Below are 21,232 nucleotides of genomic sequence, written 5' to 3' on the forward strand. Positions count from 1 at the left end.
GCAGATATGGTGCACTTGATATCTATTGTTTAAGATTGAAGCACAGCATTAGAGGGATGCAGATATGGTGCACTTGATATCTATTGTTTAAGATTGAAGCACAGCATTAGAGGGATGCAGATATGGTGCACTTGATATCTATTGTTTACGTTTGAAGCAAAGCATTAGAGGGATGCAGATATGGTGCACTTGATATCTATTGTTTAAGATTGAGGGCACAGCATTAGAGGGATGCAGATATGGTGCACTTGATATCTATTGTTTAAGATTGAAGCACAGCATTAGAGGGATGCAGATATGGTGCACTTGATATCTATTGTTTAAGATTGAGGGCACAGCATTAGAGGGATGCAGATATGGTGCACTTGATATCTATTGTTTAAGATTGAAGCACAGCATTAGAGGGATGCAGATATGGTGCACTTGATATCTATTGTTTAAGATTGAAGCACAGCATTAGAGGGATGCAGATATGGTGCACTTGATATCTATTGTTTAAGATTGAGGGCACAGCATTAGAGGGATGCAGATATGGTGCACTTGATATCTATTGTTTAAGATTGAAGCACAGCATTAGAGGGATGCAGATATGGTGCACTTGATATCTATTGTTTAAGATTGAAGCACAGCATTAGAGGGATGCAGATATGGTGCACTTGATATCTATTGTTTAAGATTGAGGGCACAGCATTAGAGGGATGCAGATATGGTGCACTTGATATCTATTGTTTAAGATTGAAGCACAGCATTAGAGGGATGCAGATATGGTGCACTTGATATCTATTGTTTAAGATTGAGGGCACAGCATTAGAGGGATGCAGATATGGTGCACTTGATATCTATTGTTTAAGATTGAAGCACAGCATTAGAGGGATGCAGATATGGTGCACTTGATATCTATTGTTTACGTTTGAAGCAAAGCATTAGAGGGATGCAGATATGGTGCACTTGATATCTATTCTTTACGTTTGAAGCACAGCATTAGAGGGATGCAGATATGGTGCACTTGATGCAGGAAAAATAATATGAAAACAATGGAAGTTAAATCCAGTCAAACCCAAACAATCTTCTCCATTCAACGGTAAGCTCAACCTTCTCCCAGATTTTCTTTTCCACATGTCACTCCCCACTTTCCCAAAACCCCACTCTTTGATGTTAATCCTCAAATGCCAATTTTCCTTGGGACACCTGAACTCCTATCCACCAACAAAATCTTCATTCCCAGGCTAATGGAGTACTGCTCTCCCCTTTGGGATAGCTCCCCCGCCTCACCCTGCTCAGCTTGACACAGTGGAAAGTAAGGCCTTCAAGATTATTGGAATCTCCCGTGCAGAGTCCATGGGTTTATCACTTTCCCATCGCAGACAGGTCGGTGGTCTCTCTGTCTTCTACTGCCTCCTTTATGGTTTTGCACCCTCTGATCTTTCCATGTGTTGTCACACCTTCCCCATCTCCCAAGATCTCTATAGGACGCACATGGTCCACCATCAACCCCCTTCTGGTGAAACTACCTAAATCCAGGATCACTGCTCAGTTCCATTCATTTTTTCCTCTTTTTCTCACCTGTGGAACAAGCACCTTTTCTCACCTTTCTCTTCAATCTCATTCTTCCCTCCAGGTCTTCAAGCCAGCTGTTCACCACCATCTCAGATTGTCCCCAATCGAAAACTGTGGTCTTTCTACCCTCGTTAACCCCCACACTCCACCCCACCCCAAGCCCTCCTTCTTCCAAATTTCCAGTTTCCCATCCTGAGAGTTTCTTTCTGTATCCATCTTGTCCACCAAATGCATCCTTTACTGCCCCCCATTCCTCCCCCCCTCTCTCTCTCTACTGTTCCTTTTATCCTGTTATGTCCTCATCCGTTCAATGTACTAACGCTTCCACAAGCCTTGACTCTGCATACAACAAAAATGCATTTTTCATTGTACCTGGAAGTTGTCTCAAAAGATTTTTCCTCCTCATCCTCATCATCATCAGAAGAATGCAGATCTTGAGTTTTCTTGGCATCACCTTTGTCCGAATCCAAGTCATCCTCTTCTTCCCTCACCTCTTCTTCCCCTGCCTCTTCTTCCCTCACCTCTTCTTCCTTCACCTCTTCTTCACTGCCTTCCCCATCAGAGGCATCAAAGGTGTATTTCTTATTGATTGCTGCAAAATAAATGGACAGAATTTTGGCAATAATTTCACAATAACGATAAAAAGCAATTGTTATGTAAAACAGTACATAAGGTAGGCAGGGTTAACAAGTTTGTCCGACGAGAGAGCTGTTTCTATTTCTCCTCTTGTAGGACACAATTCCGAAACATGTCAAATTCTACTCATTAATCCATATTTTCAAGAAGTTCGCCACCTCGTGTTACAAATCCAGGATTAGGCGATTTTTTGAACAATAACCTAAGACTCATGGAAGAACTTGTACATTAAGCACATGCAGAATTAGAACGGCACTCAGTAGAGCGCACACCTCTGCCAGGTATCCATTAATAGGCCGGATCTGGATCCAGACCTGACCCAAAATCGAATCGGCTTGTTCTTGTCACCTAACCAACTAGTCCACCAGGTTTTGTCACAAGTCGTCCACAACGTTTTGAAGTATCATGCTATATATATATATATATATACACACACAGCATATCTCAACAGTGAAGAATGGCTTAAAAATTAAAAAATATATATCGCATCCGGATCAGAATTTTCACCAAAACCGAAACAATTCGTCCTTGTCACACACCCAACCTGTCCGCCAAGTTTCGTCCGAATCTGTCCATAAACTTTTGAGATATCTTACTCACAGGCAGACAAACAGGGGTGGGTGAAAACAACCTCCGTCCACCTTCGGTGGTGGAGGTAACAAAGATATTTGTAGATATCAGTGGCGGTTTTGCATTGAAATAAATAAGGCATTTGGAATTTGAATCAGGAAATCCGTGCATCATGAGGCAGAGATTCAGCCAGAAACACTACAGGTCAACCAAAGGTTCGTTTGACGATCTCATCTCTTCATGCATCTCATGTTTATGTGCGGTACATATAACTACAAATGCTAGCTGCTTTTCTGCTTTTTAACAAGATTCCCACGTAATTAGTTGCGCCATCAAAGGTGTACAGGCATTATGTATTCACCGTTGTTTGTGAGCATGATATTTCAAAACATATAATAGGGGCAATACCCCTGGCGCTCACCTGGTAGAATAAACAGTATACTGCACTGACTAAAGGTATTTTAAACCAATTTCAATGGTTGTTAGAAGACAGAGCATCATGTACAATCATACTAACGTAATCATAAGGCTTTAACATCCGGATGCAGATCTGGGCTATCAGTGGGACACAAAATGTAAACTGTTCAGCCTGGCCGAAGCATGCGCTCTACCGAGTGCCGTTTTCCCTGTGGTTAAACTTCATCATGAGCTTTGACTCACAAATTCCAGCAAATAATATTGTTACGTTAGTGGGGGTAGATGGAGGAATCCCATCGGAAAGATAGGATTGTATAGTTATAGCACGGACCGTGGACGCGCAGGAGACATCTCGATGTATTTAATTAGGGAAACTGTAACTTAAGATTGTTTATGTGTCTTCACACAAGGGGTGAAGCTGTGCTAACAAGGTAGGGATTAAGGTTAGTTTTACCAAGTACGTGATATTCCCTCTATGACCTTTTCCCAACGTTTTTACATTTACAAGGCCGGCCAAGCAAAACTTCCATTAAACCACCACAACCGCCGACAATACCCGGACATTGCCGATCGGCAAATAAGCCACGCCTTAATGAACACTCACGCCAAGCAAAGCTCCATTAAACAACAACAACCGTCCACGGCATGCTGACAGAACCCAGAACATAGCCGATCGGACAAAGCCCCGCCTCCAAAAGAGCGGAGTCAGCAGGCCACGCCCCCAAAGTCCGTCATTGGTCGAGAAGAATGTGGGGTGATTTGAAAGCGCTTTGCCATTGGTCGGTGTGACATCAGAGCAGAAAAGCTTCCGGAGACGTTGGTGAAGAAGTGGTTCTCTCTTGGTGTTTGATGAGAAGGCTTGGCCATTTTTGTGCGGGCTGAGGTGAGGGTTTCTGCTGCGCAAATTGAAAGGAGTTTAAATTATTGTTGGCTCGCAAGAAAGCTGAAGGCTGCGTTGTGCTCGCTCACGGGCCAGGAATTGAGAGGAGGATGTTTTTAGCTGCCGCTTCACAGCTCGGTGCGCTCGGGTGATTGACCGGCACCATTTTGGGGTGCTTCGACGTGCGATCCTTTCGTCGACCAACCTCACCAATTTCAACAGCCACCAAGCTCACCAAAGTACTTGTTGGGACGCCAAAGCTGAGTGCCGGCCGGCTAAAATAAACATTTTATTTTATTTTATTTTCCCCTGTGTGTTTGTATTTGTGACTGAGTGGACATGTCTCACAGTAGAGAATATTCGTTTTACCTCAGCATTCATTTTATTCTTTGATTTACTTTCATTAAATTCATTGTGTTGCACTTTTCATTTGTTGTGTTTGTTTATTCGTTGTGGGTTCCAGATTAAACCCGTTTGCTCTGTTCAGGTAAGCGCTTTGTTTCCTTCAACCCACGCGCGACAGACCAACCGCCAATTTCGGCGACTCCCCTCGTTTCGGCTATTCATCCAAGGCTGGTGTTCATCAGCTATGGATAGGACAACATACAATTTCAATGAACATTAAAAACATACAATGCCACAATTTTCCTACCTGACGCTCTCCGTGGCTTGCTCTCCCGCTGAACAAGGTCCATCCCCCCCAACACATCCTCGGTATCACTGTTGGAAATCCCATCACCGGTGTCCTCGTCATCTGACCATGGATTACGCTTTGGCTTCTTGGGTGCGGGGGGCTTGCGTGCCAGCCTAGCGCCTATGTGGCATGGGAAAAATAACCAGTGGCAAAACAGATGCCTTGGGAACAAGTGCAACCCTCTCACAAAGCTTGGTATTCCTCGCAAACATGCACGAGATTGAAATGCAACATATGGATAACCTATCCAATAACATCAGCAAGATAAATCAGAGTGAAATGCTCTTTCATGTTTATGGCATATCATTCTATCACAATCACATGCTAGACAGAAACTAAAAGCTCTTAAAAAAAACAAAACAGCATGTGGGCACAATGAATGAAGCAAAATAGTATTTATTTTACACCCTTCACTGCATATGTATATACAGTCACGTGAAAAAGTAAGTACACCCCATGTAAAGTTTTGGCTTTTTCAACATATTTCAACATACAGCTATTTCATCTTCATTTCAACAATATTGATAGATAAAGGTGATATGACTGAATGAATGAATGAAACATTTACATTTTGTTGTCCATTGTATAATTTAAATAAATATAAATGCAAATTTCGCATGTGGAAAAAGTAAGTACACCCCATGAAATGTTTTTAAAATCTTTTTAACATATGTGGACATATCAATATTTGATCTTCATTTAAACAGTATCTATAGATAAAGGTGATCTAATTGAACAAAAAACAATGGAGAATTGACTTTGCAATAATTTATTCAACAAAAAATTAACAGAGATGCCATTTCCTTCTGTGGAAAAAGTAAGTACACCCGTGGCTCTAATAGGTGGTATTGCCCCCTTTGGCAGAAACAACCTCAAGTAGGCGTTTCTTATAACTGTCTACCAATCTCTGACATCGACTGGGAGAAATTTTTGCCTACTCCTCCATGCAGAATTCTTTCAGATGTGCGATGTTTGAGGGTTTTTTTGCATGCACAGCTCGCTTAAAATCCCCCCACAACATCTCGATGGGATTTATATCCAGGCTTTGACTTGGCCATTCCAGAACCCTCCATTTCTTTCTTGTCCGCCATTCCTTGGTGGATTTACTGGTATGTTTAGGGTCATTGTCATGTTGCAAGGTCCACCTTCGGTTGAGCTTCAACTTTCCGACAGATGGCCTCACATTATCCTCAAGCACCCTATGGTTCATAGTGGATTCTATGATGGTGAGCTGCCCAGGCAAAGCTGCCCCAAACCATAATATTTCCACCACCATGCTTTATAGTTGGTATCAGGTTCTTGTGGTCAAATGCTGTCTTTGGTTTTCGCCAAACATGTCTTCTGGTACTGTGGACAAATAGCTCTACCTTTGACTCATCTGTCCAGAGCACATTGTTCCAGAAGTGCTGGTCCTTGCCTCGGTGTTCATTGGCAAACTTTAGTCTTGCCCTGATGTTCTTTCTGGACAGCAAAGGTTTCCTCCTGGCATACCTCCCATGTAGATCAAATTTGTGCACCCTCTTTCTAATGGTAGACTCGTGCACTTTGACATCAACAGTGGCAAGAGCTACCCGTAGGTACCGTGATGACATTCTGGGGTTCTTAGAGACTTTTTTCAGCATCTTGCGGTCTGCTCTCGGGCTGAACTTGCTGGGGCGGCCTGGCCTAAACAAGTTGGCAGTTGTTTGGAATCTTCTCCACTTGTAGATGATCTTCCGGACAGTCGAATGATTGATTTCAAATTGTTTGGAGATCTTTTTAAATCCCTTCCCAGACTCGTAGGCATCTATAACCTTCTTTCTGAAGGCCTCAGATAGCTCTTTTGATATAGGCATGGTGACGCCGCACACTTCAACAACAAAGAGCAAACCAAACTAAATGTCTGAGGTTTAAATAAGACAGGTTCCTCCAAGATCCTCTCTCATGATGTTCTAATCATTTGCACCTGAGCTGGTCCACCTGATTCTAATTTTAGGTATTTGAAGTGGTGATAAATGTAGGGGTGTACTTACTTTTTCCACATGCGAAATTTGCATCTATGTTTATTTAAATTATACAATGGACTACAAATTGTAAATGTTTCATGATATTTGTTATATTATATCACCTTTATCTATCAATATTGTTGAAATGAAGATCAAATAGCTGTATGTTGAAATATGTTGAAAAAGTCAAAACTTTACATGGGATGTACTTACTTTTTCACGTGACTGTATGTATACTGTATATATATGCATATATGTATATATATGCATATATGTATATATGTATGTATATATATATATATATATATATATATATATATATATATATATATATATATATATATATATATATATATATATATATATATATATACATATATATATATACACATATAATTTATGTGCATGACGTCAGTGTCATGTCATAGGGTTAGTGTACTTCCTTAGTTAAATTTAATATTCCTGACTGTAAACCTCCTAATTGTTGCTGAGCAGGGCAGAGACAATGTGTGCACGTGGCAGGCTACACTTGTTGCTAACAGGTTGTGCAGCAATTGCTGGGGTGAGACTCAATCTGTGCCTTGCTTCCCAGTCAAGCTAGGGCGTTTAATCTGTGTATATTAACGGCTTAGATTGGTCACAAATAAACATTTTGCAGTGTGTTGTCCTGATGAATAAGCCCCCGTCGGGACGGCGTGGTGTTGAAGTCGTGGGGACTCACTCCTATGGAGGAGGGGTCCAAATGTATGACCATGAATTCTGGCCCTTTGGGGTCAGGATGCATGTGTTTTGATTGACCATGTGCTTCAGCCTTTGGGTTGAGGTGCATGTGTATGCCAATGGGACAGTCTTGATAGACGATGTGCCTTGGCCGCGGGGTCAAGGTGCACGTCCAAGGCTGTTTAAATGTTTTATTTTTTACTTTTTTTTATTATAAAAAGGCAGGCCTCATAAGGCCATGGATTATGTCTCACATGATAGAAACCGCATAACCCGCAAGGAACCAACAGCCTGTCTGCCACCCAGACCATCGTTCCCACCAGGTGCTTTGTTTCACTTAATAGACGAGTTTGGTCCTCATTGGTTGGATTCTTTGCAGTATGCCGTCCTGATGAGGGCAAATAAGCCCGAAATCTGGATGGGCGCCTCTGCTTGATGTTTAGCCAATGGGGAGCAAAGAATCAAATCTATGTCTGTCGACAGATTGGCCAGGCTGAGGCCTACGGGACGGAGATGACGCTTTGGTCTCGGACTTCGGCCCACAGAAGATCGGGACAGCGCTCATCACGCTGTTATGTCATTGATATATATATACAGGGTCCGGCTGGGAGGTGTGACGATTTTCAGAAAACTCGTACACAGTTATTTTTAGTCGAATTTCAATTTTTATTTTTTTTAAAGACTACATATATAATGCCATTTAATACACTGTAACAAAGACCTTAAAAAAATGTAATTCATGTTTGAATTGGGTATAACAATGCAAGTGGGGGGTCTAGCGCATGCGTGATGCCTGTTGGTTACTCGTTGTTAGGCGCCATTTCAGTAGCCATGGAGCTGTGGACGATTGAACATCGCGTCTTTGTTGTTGAGACGTTTATTCAAACGGGTAGTTCGGTGGTGCTTACACAGCGCAGATTTCGTACTCACTTCAATGTTGGTCGACGTGGCGCCGTTCCGTCTCGAAACACAATATTGAAGTGGGTAAAAAACTTCAGGACAACTGGATCTGTGAGGTCGGGAGCAGCTCGGGGAGGTGATCGAACCGTTAGGACCCCGGAAAACATCGAAAGGGTTCGACAAGCTGTGGAGGCCAGCCCTCGTCGGTCAGCGGTACGGCACGCTCGCGCTCTACGGATGTCAGACAGATCAGTTCGTCGAATTTTGCACTTGGACCTTCATTATCACGCGTACAAAATCATGGTGGTTCAATAACTGCAGCAGAATGATTTTGTACGGCAGTTTACGTTCGCAGAAAGAATGCTGGAACTGCTGAGGGATGCTGCTGTGCTGAGAAATGCTGGAACTTTTCCGCACGTCTGCAAGAATGCTTGGACAAGAACGGCCGCCATTTAGATGATGTCATTTTTCAAACATGAATTACATTTTTAAAATGTCTTTGTTACAGTGTATTACATGGCATTATATATGTAGTCTTTAAAAAAAAAAAAATTGAAATTCGACTAAAAATAACTGTGTACGAGTTTTCTGAAAATCGTCACACCTCCCTGACGGACCCTGTATATATATAACTTGAATATTTAGGTCAACCTCAATAATATCCAAAACAGGCATGCACTGCATTTTGACAATCAACTCCATACTGGTTCACTTGAAAAAAAAAAAAACATTGCAGACAATTTACATAATGTTGAAGAGACGTTTTACAAAACGTTTAACCTGTTTCGCACTCTTACAGCAAACCTGGTAGCATAAAATACTGCAATACGGCTTCATGCACTGTGATCCAAGATTGTATAAATGAGGTCCTCCATAGCACACTCTCCAGGCCTAAAGCTGCCTCTCCAAAGCCCGTAAAGGGCTGTGAGCCATAGGTGATCTATGCAGGTGGCAAAACCCCGCGACGAGACGTAAAGTGGAAAGCACGCACCTGGTTCACTTTTGCGCTTCTTTGGTGGCTGCTTGGCAGGAACGACCTTCTGCTCATCGTCTGCGTCTTGCAACTCGGTCTCTCCAAACTCATCACCTAAACCAAGCTTTATTGGGGATGCCTCTTCACATTCAACCTGCCACAAAAAGGTTATAAACAGGTGCTGCAACCTCCTCTTTACCCTCCTCCTACGTAGCATTCACCCATCAACCCATCCAGCACTCACCTTCACTTTCTTCCGGCCTGTTTTCTTGCTTGCCTCTGTGCGCATGGCAGCCGTCACTCGTGGGACAACACGGCGGCCAGTTGGTGATGGCTGAGTCTCCTTTAACTGAAGCTGCTTCAATTTCCCCCCGGCTTTTGCCGTCTTTGATTTGCCAGTCGCACGGCCTAAAAAGCCCGCTTGCTCATCCTCCCGTTCCTGAGCTTCCACACGCTGTCACCGAGTGAAGCAGAAGAACAGATACGAGTGCTTTTATTCCCACACAACTGATGAAGTTTGGAAAATTGTTAGATGTAAATATGAATAAAAAAACAAGAAGACGTCATGCGGAGCACGATACTTGCAAAATCCGCCCCCCCCCCCCCCCCAAAGTTTCCATTGATACAGCAAATTGTCCATTTCATGAAGATTAAAATTTACGATCTTGATCAAGGCTCAGGTCAACAGGATGAAAAGTGACAATTTTTCAGATAAAAAATGATGATTTTAGAAGTTTGACCTGGAATTGACCTTTGACCTTTTGACCTCAAAAATAGTTGGTTTCCCAATTCAGTGAGGCAATACACAAATGCTGTTCAGGTTCCAAGTCGATCAGATGAAAATTGATGGTTTTTTCCGATGAAAATTTATGATTTTGGAAGTTTGACTTTGAGTTGACCTTTGACCTTTTAACCTCAAAAATAGTATGTTTCCCAATTTAGTGACTCGATATGCAGATGCTGTCCAATTTTCAAGTCAACCGGTTGAAAATTGACGGCTTTTCCGATGAAAAGTGATGATTTTTAAAAATTTGACCTTGAGTTGACCTTTGACCTTTTGACCTCAAAAATACTTAATTTCCCAATTTAGTGACTCAATATACAAATGCAATTCAATTTTCAAGTCAATCGGATTTAAAATGGCGATTTTAGAAATGTGACCTCCAGATGACCTTTGACCTTTGACCAGAAAATCAATAGGTTTCTCAATTGGGACGACTTATACAGCTTGGTGAAGTTTCGTGACGATCGGTTTTGAATTGTGACCTGTAGGCCGGTGACAAACAGACAGACAAACAAACAGACAGACAAACAGACAGACAGAACCACAAACGCAACCGACCAATATACTTGAAAAATCTTCGATTTTGCAAGTAATAATTGTTTGAAAGATTAGTTTTGTTGAAGTGATACTCACATCAAGCTCTTCAACAAAGGCTGCCAAGTCTTCCTTCCAGAGATCACGGCTTGACTTCTTCTTCAAGGTATTCAATTCCTGAGCCTTGAGTACAGACACAGTAAATGACATTTTAATACCAGACAGTTGCAACTTCAAGATAGAATGGTACAGTACAGTCTCAATAAGAGGAATTCTGAGATGAATTTTGATAAAACAAGGAGAAAAAGACATAGTAGTCACAGCCCCAATGGTTTTAGTAATTTTGGTCAGATTACAAAACAAAATCTTCTGCTTATGTTTACCAACATGTATTGTCTTTGTGCTAAGTACAAACAAAATCAGTCCATACATCTCCAAGATATTGTTTTTGATGGAGGGACGGACGGACAAATGAGACCCAATCCATAAGCCTCAGTTTCAGACTAAATGCAACAGGGACTAATAGTAAATTAGAACGACACTCTTCGACGTCACGACGTCGACCGATATGCCTCCGCCCACATTATTACATCATTATACATACTTGTACCAAGTTTGATTTAAATCCATTCAGCTGTTCTCAAGTATCACATTTTTACCTGACATGACCTCTGACCTCACCAAAATCACAAAATCACCTCACTCACCTTAGATGCCAAAAAATAATCAGTTCATCTTTGCCTCATAATATATACTCATACCACGTTTGCTCAAAATCCCATCACCGGTTCACAAGTTGGTGCGGCAACATAATTTTTGACTTAACATGACCTCTGATCTTTGACATCTTGACCCCAAAATCGAATCAGTATCTTTGCAACATAATATATAATTATACCAAGTTTGGTGTAAATTGAATGTCTGGTTCACAAGTTAGCTCAGAAACATAATTTTTACCTGATGGGATGTCTGACATTTGACCTATTGACCCCAAAATATAATCAGTTAATCTTTACATCATTATACATACCTGCACCAAGTTTGAATTAGATCCCTTCAGCCATTCTCAAGTTATAAACCTATTAAAGATTTTGACCTTTCTAGCATAAACAAGACCAAAAGTCTCACAGCGGCGTAGCCAAGCTTGTAAAATATTATAAACCACAAACACGCATGATTAGCTTTTTAAACAGTCGCTAATGCTGTTTATAACATTAACCAAAGAAATTTGGAGGAATCCCGACATCCATGAGGTCAAGTTTTACTTCCAGAACTGAGCGAAGATCTACTGTAATCTATATACACCACAAGGGTTGGAGGTGTGCTCATTTACCAAGCAGCTAGCTAGCGCTTGCGAAGCCAGCCGTTCCTTAAGGGTTTTGAATGGAGTGCTTGCTCGAATGCTTAAACCACTTGGCGATCTCTCCACAAGAACCTTGGTAAATTAACACACACCCAATGTTCTTGAGACCCGACCATAGATCGACTGTAATCTATATACCCAAAAGAGGAATGACCCTTCCTGCCGTTCCCATAGTGAGTGGGTGTTTACGTCATAATGACATCAGACGTAATCACATCACCCTGTCATGTGACCAGATTTTCAGCTCTGATTGGTATACGTTTGAGGGGACATAAATACATACATACAGACAGACAAACACTGTTTTAGACGGCTCTGCCCAATGGGCTACGCCGTAAAAAAGGATGACAGATTTGTGTGCTGAAAGATGAAAAGCAGGAGAACAAGGGGTGATGTGGAAGCATTAGTGGTAGCACCAGGTACAGGAACAAGTGGTGAGGGTGAAGGAGAAGGGTTTGGGGGCCAAGGTTCAGAGGGAAGGACGGGGATGGGCGGGCTGTAAGATGTGAGTTAAAGGATGACATTAGGAAAGATGAGGGAGAGAAGAGTGAAGAGCTAGTCATGAAGTGGATGTGTGTAAGGCAATGAATAGGGACAGATGAGCAAGGTTGGGAAACCTTTTTAATCTTCTGCTTGAGGAGCTCATCCTTCCTTTCTTTAGATAGACACCACAGTGGCATATTGAGGATGTAGTTAAAGTCTGGACCTGTGGAGGTCTCATTTTCTCCTGAATCACTGTCACTGTCTCCAGCCGTAGTTTCCTCGGCAACCACCTGTGCAACAGCAATAAGAAGAAGAAAAACCAAAATTTGTGTAAATGTGCAAGGGAACATTTCTGAACTATTTAGAGTACGGATGATCAATCTTCCTTTTGTTTTGTCTGTAGTTCTAATAACTAAGGCTTAAATAAACCTATTTGGGTGAGAGATAACAGATGATGATACCAATTTCTCCGATCGGCACACACTTACCTTATCCTGAGATTCCTTCCAGGATTTGACAGGGTCAGATTCATAGCCACGTTTGAGAAGAAGCTGGATGAGCTCACGCTTGGCCTTGTTTTCTGCATGTCATGGACAGAAACATATAACCATACACATTTCAATAAGTACACATTAGCGGTTAGGGTGCCGGCTTGGGATCCTAGGATCCTGAGTTCAAATCCCGGTCGATCGCTGAATTAAAGCCAGGGGGTTTGGTCATCCTTCCGAGGTCCGCAAATTGAGTACCAGCTTGCTGGGGATGAATGATCATGGTGTGTACCCCGATTTAGAATAGGTACACCGTATCCCTGCGCATCGTAAGAGGCGACTATGGGTTGGCGTCAGGAAGGGCATCCGGCCATAAAAACATTGCCTCAAAACAGGGATCTATGATTGTCATGGGGCCCGCAAGGCGAACCCCTGCTCTAGTGGGGAAAATGGCCTTAAAACAATCATTCATTCATATTGAAGCAATTTTAATATTGACCAGAGAGTTCGTAGAACACCTTAACCCCACGCAGTGTTCAAGTATATAATTCAATTCAAATAAAATAGATATTTTAAAGGTCGTCGAAAAATAATCCCGAGGTTTACCGTTGTAGATGCCAGTGTCTTATACACCAACATATTTAACACATTACATTAGTTATTCATGCCTGGTGTTTGTGTCTTCGATGATGTCCTTAAAAACAGTAAGTTTCCTGTTTGGAATGATTTTCAATTTTGTTTGATTGCCAAACAGACAGAGTAAAAATATTATCGCTCTTCTCCGCGTGTGTGCAATCAGGACAAATTCATAGCCAAAGTACTGTTCCAACTGCAGGTTCGTTTTCCGATTCATTCTTCTGATTCGTGTACAAAATATAACATTCAATTTAAATTAAGTTGTTCCTCGATCATAAACTGACGTTTGTAGATGGACGGACGGACGGACAGACAGAAGTGAACCAATTGTTTAAGCCCCCTTTTCACTTGGCGTGTGCAAGGTAGCAGGTTACGATGTTCAAGTGCGTATTCTAACATTGCTTCTGATCAAAAAAGTGGAGGATAAGGATGTAAAGATTTTTTTAAAACATACCAATCGTGATTTTCCCTTCAATCTTCTCCAAGATGAAGCGCACTTGGTTGTTGAGCTTTGCAGACTCGGCTGAGAACATCCCATCAAGCCAGTCTTTACGTAAACCGTAATAACGAAGGCGCACATCATAGAACTCGAGCATAATGTCTTGCACCGTCTCATATTTTTTCAGGCAACCCATGTGGTCGAAGAGCACCTGGGGTGTGCAGTAAAAATGGTGTTCATTTGCCTTCTGCTGTAAGAGTTATCATCCGTCTCAAATACACTATCCAACAATTAAATTATCTTTTCTGTAAAGTAAGACTAGATAATATTTGTCGTCATGCAAGGTGGGTCCCCCTCCCTCACATTGGCCACCCACTGCCAGGCTGGAGCACCATCTTTCAGGCTGTCACCACCCTGCAGGGTACCCTCTCGTTAGTGTTCCACCCTCGGCCAGGGCTCCATAGCTCACTTCACCGTCCTGGCCTACAGCTCTCTGGCCAAACCATGACGATGTCCATTTCGTTATAAGCACCATTCTGGTGTCTTTTGCCACAGGTCTTCCATCTGGCCTCGCCTGGACACGAGATCTTACAAAATACAACATTACCCTATTCTGCTGTATGTTTACAATCACTGCCCCTTAAATCAGGACACATATTACATCAGCAGTAAATCTAACCTACTCGACCACATGGTCCAAACTATTCTTAACACATTCTAGTTATGAATCCCCCTGCCCCCTTCCACCTAACAATACAGTGCATTCAGAAAGTATTCAGACCCCTTCACTTTTTTCACATTTTGTTATGTTGCAGCCTTCTGCTGAAATCGTTTAAATTCATTTTTTCCCTCATCAATCTACACTCAATACCCCATAATGACAAAGAGAAAACAGGATTTTAGAAAGTTTTGCAAATTTATTTTTAAAAAAAACTGAAATATCACATTGACAGAAGTATTCAGACCCTTTGCTATGACACTTGAAATTTAGCTCAGGTGCCTCCCATTTCTCTTGATCATCTTTGAGATGTTTCTACACCTTGATTGGAGTCCAGCTGTGGTAAATTCAATTGATTGGACATGATTTGGAAAGGCACACACCTGTCTATATAAGGTCTCACAGCTGAAAATGCATATCAGAGCAAAAACCAAGCCATGAGGTTGAAGGAACTGCCTGCAGAGCTCAGAGACAGGATTGTGTCGAGGCACAGATCTGGGGAAGCCTACAAACAAATTCTGCTGCATTGAAGGTTCCCAAGAGCACAGTGGCCTCCATAATTCTTAAATGGAAGAAGTTTGGAACAACCAGGACTCTTCCTAGAGCTGGCCGCCCGGCCAAACTGAGCAATCGGGGGAGAAGGGCCTTGGTAATAGAGGTGACCAAGAACCCGATGGTCACTCTGGCTGAGCTCCAGAGATCCTGTGTGGAGATGGGAGAAACTTCCAGAAGGACAACCATCACTGCAACACTCCACCGATCTGGGCTTTATGGCAGAGTGGCCAGACGGAAGCCTCTCCTCAGTGAGAGACACATGAAAGCCCGCTTGGAGTTTGCAAAAAAGCACATAAAGGACTCTCAGACTGTGCTAAACAAGATTCTGTGGGCTTTCATGTGTCTCTCACTGAGGAGAGGCTTCCGTCTGGCCACTCTGCCATAAAGCCCAGATCGGTGGAGTGTTGCAGTGATGGTTGTCCTTCTGGAAGTTTCTCCCATCTCCACACAGGATCTCTGGAGCTCAGCCAGAGTGACCATCGGGTTCTTGGTCACCTCTATTACCAAGGCCCTTCTCCCCCGATTGCTCAGTTTGGCCGGGCGGCCAGCTCTAGGAAGAGTCCTGGTTGTTCCAAACTTCTTCCATTTAAGAATTATGGAGGCCACTGTGCTCTTGGGAACCTTCAATGCAGCAGAATTTGTTTGTAGGCTTCCCCAGATCTGTGCCTCGACACAATCCTGTCTCTGAGCTCTGCAGGCAGTTCCTTCAACCTCATGGCTTGGTTTTTGCTCTGATATGCATTTTCAGCTGTGAGACCTTATGTGCGTTTCTTATGAGACAGACCTTATGAGACAGGTGTGTGCCTTTCCAAATCATGTCCAATCAATTGAATTTACCACAGGTGGACTCCAATCAAGGTGTAGAAACATCCCAAAGATGATCAAGAGAAATGGGAGGCACCTGAGCTAAATTTCAAGTGTCATAGCAAAGGGTCTGAATACTTATGTCAATGTGATATTTCAGTTTTTTTTGAAATAAATTTGCAAAACTTTCTAAAATCCTGTTTTCTCTTTGTCATTATGGGGTATTGAGTGTAGATTGATGAGGGAAAAAATGAATTTAAACGATTTCAGCATAAGGCTGCAACATAACAAAATGTGAAAAAAGTGAAGGGGTCTGAATACTTTCTGAATGCACTGTATGTGTGTGTGTATATATATGTATGTATGTATGTATGTATGTATGTATATATATATATATATATATATATGCATATATATATATACTAGGGCATGCCCGTACTATATATATATCTAAAATTATATCCCCCCCCCTCTATTTACATGAAATGGTTTGGTCCAAAGCGAACGGCTTGCGAGTGGTGACAATCCCCCCCCTCTATTTACATGAAATGGTTTGGTCCAAAGCGAACGGCTTCCGGAGTTTGGTAAAGAAATCGCCATCGCGTGCACAAACGCGCAGGAAAGCGAATGAATCGCAAATTCGTTTTTATTAGTTTTAAAACATAGTTTAACGCCAACATAGTTTGCAAACGTGAAATAAATGAATACGCTCTCAAATGTGCCATCCGAGGCAGAGTGTGTCCGCCACGTTCGGCACACGCGATAGTTCGCTGCTCTCTGATTGGTTGAATCGTTTTTTGGACATAGCTCGGTAAGTAATTGTCCGATTAATATGAAACCTTGAAAAGGCACATCCTCGGGTCCCCAGCAATATACCTGGCAAGTTAAAAGTATATCGGACCCGTGGTTGTCGAGAAACAGCGGTCACAGACAAACGTACAGACAGAGATTACTGGAATTATAGATAGATAGATATATATATATATATATATATATATATATATATATATATATATATATATATATATATATATATATATATATATATATATATATATACGAGGGCCAGTCAATAACGGTAAAGTGTGTCGTTGTAGACGACATATGTTATATCTATGGGTAAGAGTCATGTTTTGCCTGTTTTAGATCTGGCAACATTGAGCGTATGACGTCAGTAAAGCAGTTCCAAGATGGCGGCTCCCTTAGAAGCATGCACTAGGGAGGAGCAACGTTCTGTCATCTGTTTCTTGTGAAGTGAGGGTGTGAATCCCAGTGAAATCCATCACAGAACGAAGATGCAATTAGTCCGTGGGCTGAGTAGGGTTTACATGCACTTAACTTCCCGGGTATGTCCATGTACCCCCCACCCTAGGGGTTAGGAAAAACCATGTTAACAGAAAAAAAACTCATTCCCTCATAGTTTGACCTCTGGTGACCTCATTAGTGACCTCATTTGCATATAACACATATTGTAAAGAGTGTCCCAGGACAAACATTTTGAGGGGTCATATGCAACCATAGGATGACTAGGTAAAAAGTTATGGCCATTTGAATTTCGCCTACCCCTAAATTTCGGAAATCACTGACACAGGGGGGGGTAATATCAAAATATGCGTGGGAGGTACCTTGGGAATGAGTTTTTTTTCTGTTAACATGGTTTTTCCTAACCCCTAGGGTGGGGGGTACATGGACATACCCGGGAAGTTAAGTTGTGGGGGGGGGTGCATGTAAACCCTACTCAGCCCACGGACTAAATATGGTGACGCATGTTTTTCACTACAGCAAGTGTACGACTGGGACAGGAAGTTTAAAAGTGGAGTGTCCAGTGTGGCAGACGCTGCTCACTCGGGACCGGCCTCACACAGTAGACACACCAAAAATGGTTGCAGGAGTTGAGTGCGTGCTAAGGGAAAACAGGTGCATTATGCTGGATGAAGTGGTCTTCGAATTGAACATTAGCCATGATTCAGCACACCATATCATTCACAACGTGCTGGGGTTCTGCAGAGTGTCTGCAAGGTGGGTGCCCAGACAACTCACACCGGAACTGAAAGAACGGCGAGTGGATGCATGTGAGAAACTTCTGCGACGTTACGAAACAGAAGGCAACGCTTTCTTACAGCGCGTAGTGACTGGGGATGAAAGCTGGGTCCACTACTTTCAGCCAGAAACGAAGAGGGCAAACAAAGAGTGGCGCCATTCAACTTCACCGAAGCCCAAAAAATTCCGCACACAGCCGTCCGCTGGAAAAGTGATGCTGCCGCTCTTCTGGGATAGCCGAGGCCCACTTGTAGAGTATTACATGCCCAGAGGGACCACAGTCACCATTGCATCATACTGCGACCTCCTTAAAAATAATCTGAAACCAGCAATCAGATCAAAACGTCGTGGACTACTCACTACCGGTGTTTTGCTGCAGCATGACAATGCACGGCCCCATTTGCCCGTGCTCCAGCTGCAACAATCGAGGTCCTGCATTTTGAGTGTCTTCCTCATCCATCCTCCTCGCCAGACCTCAACCCTTCGGATCACCACATCTTTGGGCCACTTAAAGAGGCGCTTGGTGGAACCATTTTCCGATCCTATGAAGAGGTCCAAGAGGCGGTGCACGAATGGCTACACAAGCAGCCAAAAGATTTTTTTTCTCGAGGAATCCATGCCTTCGTAAAGAGCTGGAAAAATGCGTTGAACGCAATGGAGATTATGTTGTAAAACAACACAGTTGTTACATGCGTACATGCAATAAACATTAAACAAGTTGTAAAAAATATTTTAAGGTTACTTATTGCCCCTTAAGACTGCCCCTCGTATATATATATATATATATATATCTATATATATATTGTCGCGCAACCGCCGAAATTTATATCTGGCGGTCGCGGATAGCCGATCACAAGGCTTTAACTCACGAGGCGGAAGCTCAATAGCGGAATCCAAAATCAACACCTAAAACCCTTAAGCGCGCGGAATGGAGGGGAACGGCGAGAGCCCCACAGACTTATCTATTAAAATCAAACACCCGGTAAACTGAGTTCAGATATATGTACCAAAATAATATAAGGGTTTATTCAGGAAAAGGGCAAGGACAGGAAAAAGCACACGCCGGTAATAAAATAAGGTAGCTAAATTGGGATCCCACACACAACAGATATTAAACACGACACGAGGGAGATGAATTAAAGAAAAGAACACGTCATGTCGTGTACAGTGTACGCGGAGCTCGGGCTTATCTTGTCTTTGTCGTCTTGGTGGCTGCCGTCCAACACCGCTCCTTCCGGCCCGATCGCACACCACAAGGTCCCTCGCTCCAAGTCCCACAAGGCCTCGCTCCAAGCGCCACGCGTCCCACGCAGGCTAGCGGCTCCACACGAGGTCGCCTCGGACCAAAGTCCTGCCGCGTCTCAAACCCAACTGCTCAAAACGGACTCGGGCTCTGCACTCGAATTGCGAACTGCGCACTGCTTGGGCTCTCTGCGCTCAACTCGAACTCCTGATCCAACTGCCAGCAAAGGCGTCCGATGCTCACTCAGCTCGTGCTGAACTCAGGATCTCAACTCGGGATCCAACTCTCCGGACTGCCTCTTTCAACTGAACTCAGGATCTCAACTCGACTCGGGTGCACACGAACTCTTGACTGCCGAAAATGGCGTCCGACCCTCGGTAATATCCCTGGCCGATGACGTCACATTGGCACACTGCTCTGCCAATCAGAGCCTCCCCCGGCTCGCCGGCTTGTCCAGAGGCACGCCCACTGCGCCACTGCCACTCCCGTCCCCGACTCCGTGGTCACAGCACGTGCTATGCGAGGTGGGTATGCCTCTCGGAGGGATAAATGGTGGCGGCCAATTGTGGCGGTGTTCCAGCCTGATTTCTTCCTAAGTCATGTCGGGGGAAAGGCGTCATTTAGTGTTGTACTAAAGGTCCTACTAATGATTATGTGGTCTGCAGTGCCATAATGGACAAAGGTTTGACTACTAGGTGAGACATACAAGGGCTCTACCGATTATTCCCTACACAAACTAACACACGAATCTCCTGGTAGATTCACAATTATACACCTTAACCGACAAAACGCCTAAACATGGACTTATTACAGGAAGTGTTCCTTATCGCGACATCTCGAAGCATGTTACCTACTCAGATCTACTCTGCTCTACATTTTGCTCTACCAAATTCGTAACAATATATATATATATATACAGACTTGGCATTTAATATGGAATATTTTTTTTTTCTTGACTTGGGTTTACTTTCTGAACTCGGTATATCAATCTGGTGAGTTTATTTTACTCTTCGGCGATTTCTTTGTTAAAAGAACCATGTCACTGATTGTCTGTCCCAGCAAGAAGTCAATAACAGGATTATATCACAGGTGGCGTGACAAAATGTACGGACAGGTACATTTGACGATTGGCTTCACAATCGGGTATATAAGGGTTGTTGCGTTCTGTATTAGTGGAAAACAACTGCTGCACATCTACAAAAGTTATTGCCGCTTCCCCTGGAGATGGTCCGTCAACTCGACAATGCTGTTTGTCATGGAGTGGTGGCTTTACGAAATTCCGGCATGAAACAGCGTGCTATTGCTCGGCAGTATGGCATCACTCAAGGTCAGGTGTCAAAGATCCTGAAACGAAATGCTCAGAGGGGTGTCCCTACTCCAATACCGAGGTCAGGACGTCCCGGCAGAACCACAAGGAGGGATGATCGCCAGCTGCACCGGCTAGTCCGCAATGGCCGTACCAAGTCAGCTAATCGGCTTCGGGCTGAGTGGCAGCAACTGACAAATGTGCCTGTATCCAGAAGGCTAGTCAACCAACGACTGGTTCAAGTAGGCTATCGTGCCAGGCGTCCCCTGAGAAAGCCACGTCTGACCAGACAACACCGCCAGCGTCGATTGCAGTGGGCCAGAGAGCACCGTCAATGGCAGCCAGGACACTGGAATCACGTGATCTTCATTGACAAGTCTAGGTTTCTGGTCTATCGTCAATATGGCCACGTCCGAGTGCGCAGACAAGTGCATGAAGCCTACAACGAAGATTGTATAGTGCCAAGAGTCCATGCTGGAGGTGGTGGGGTGACCGTTTCGGCTGCTT

The 21,232-nt window shown here is 43.2% G+C and overlaps 1 protein-coding gene across 1 annotated transcript in view; it reads right to left on the bottom strand.

Moving 5' to 3' along the window:
• Positions 1-21,232, bottom strand: part of LOC137415052 (DNA topoisomerase 2-beta) — a 287,321-nt gene that overhangs the window by 12,963 nt on the left and 253,126 nt on the right. Inside the window, exons 25-32 of the mRNA XM_068100610.2 lie at positions 14,075-14,270; positions 12,985-13,076; positions 12,631-12,786; positions 10,750-10,833; positions 9,577-9,786; positions 9,351-9,486; positions 4,713-4,874; positions 1,930-2,149 (exon numbers count right to left, since the gene is read on the bottom strand). Of these exons, the coding sequence (XP_067956711.2) occupies positions 1,930-2,149; positions 4,713-4,874; positions 9,351-9,486; positions 9,577-9,786; positions 10,750-10,833; positions 12,631-12,786; positions 12,985-13,076; positions 14,075-14,270 (1,256 nt within the window). The remainder of the gene's footprint in view (positions 1-1,929; positions 2,150-4,712; positions 4,875-9,350; positions 9,487-9,576; positions 9,787-10,749; positions 10,834-12,630; positions 12,787-12,984; positions 13,077-14,074; positions 14,271-21,232) is intronic.

Source organism: Myxine glutinosa, chromosome 12, assembly GCF_964187855.1.
Source record: "Myxine glutinosa chromosome 12, kmMyxGlut1.1, whole genome shotgun sequence".
NCBI classification, from domain to species: domain Eukaryota; kingdom Metazoa; phylum Chordata; class Myxini; order Myxiniformes; family Myxinidae; genus Myxine; species Myxine glutinosa.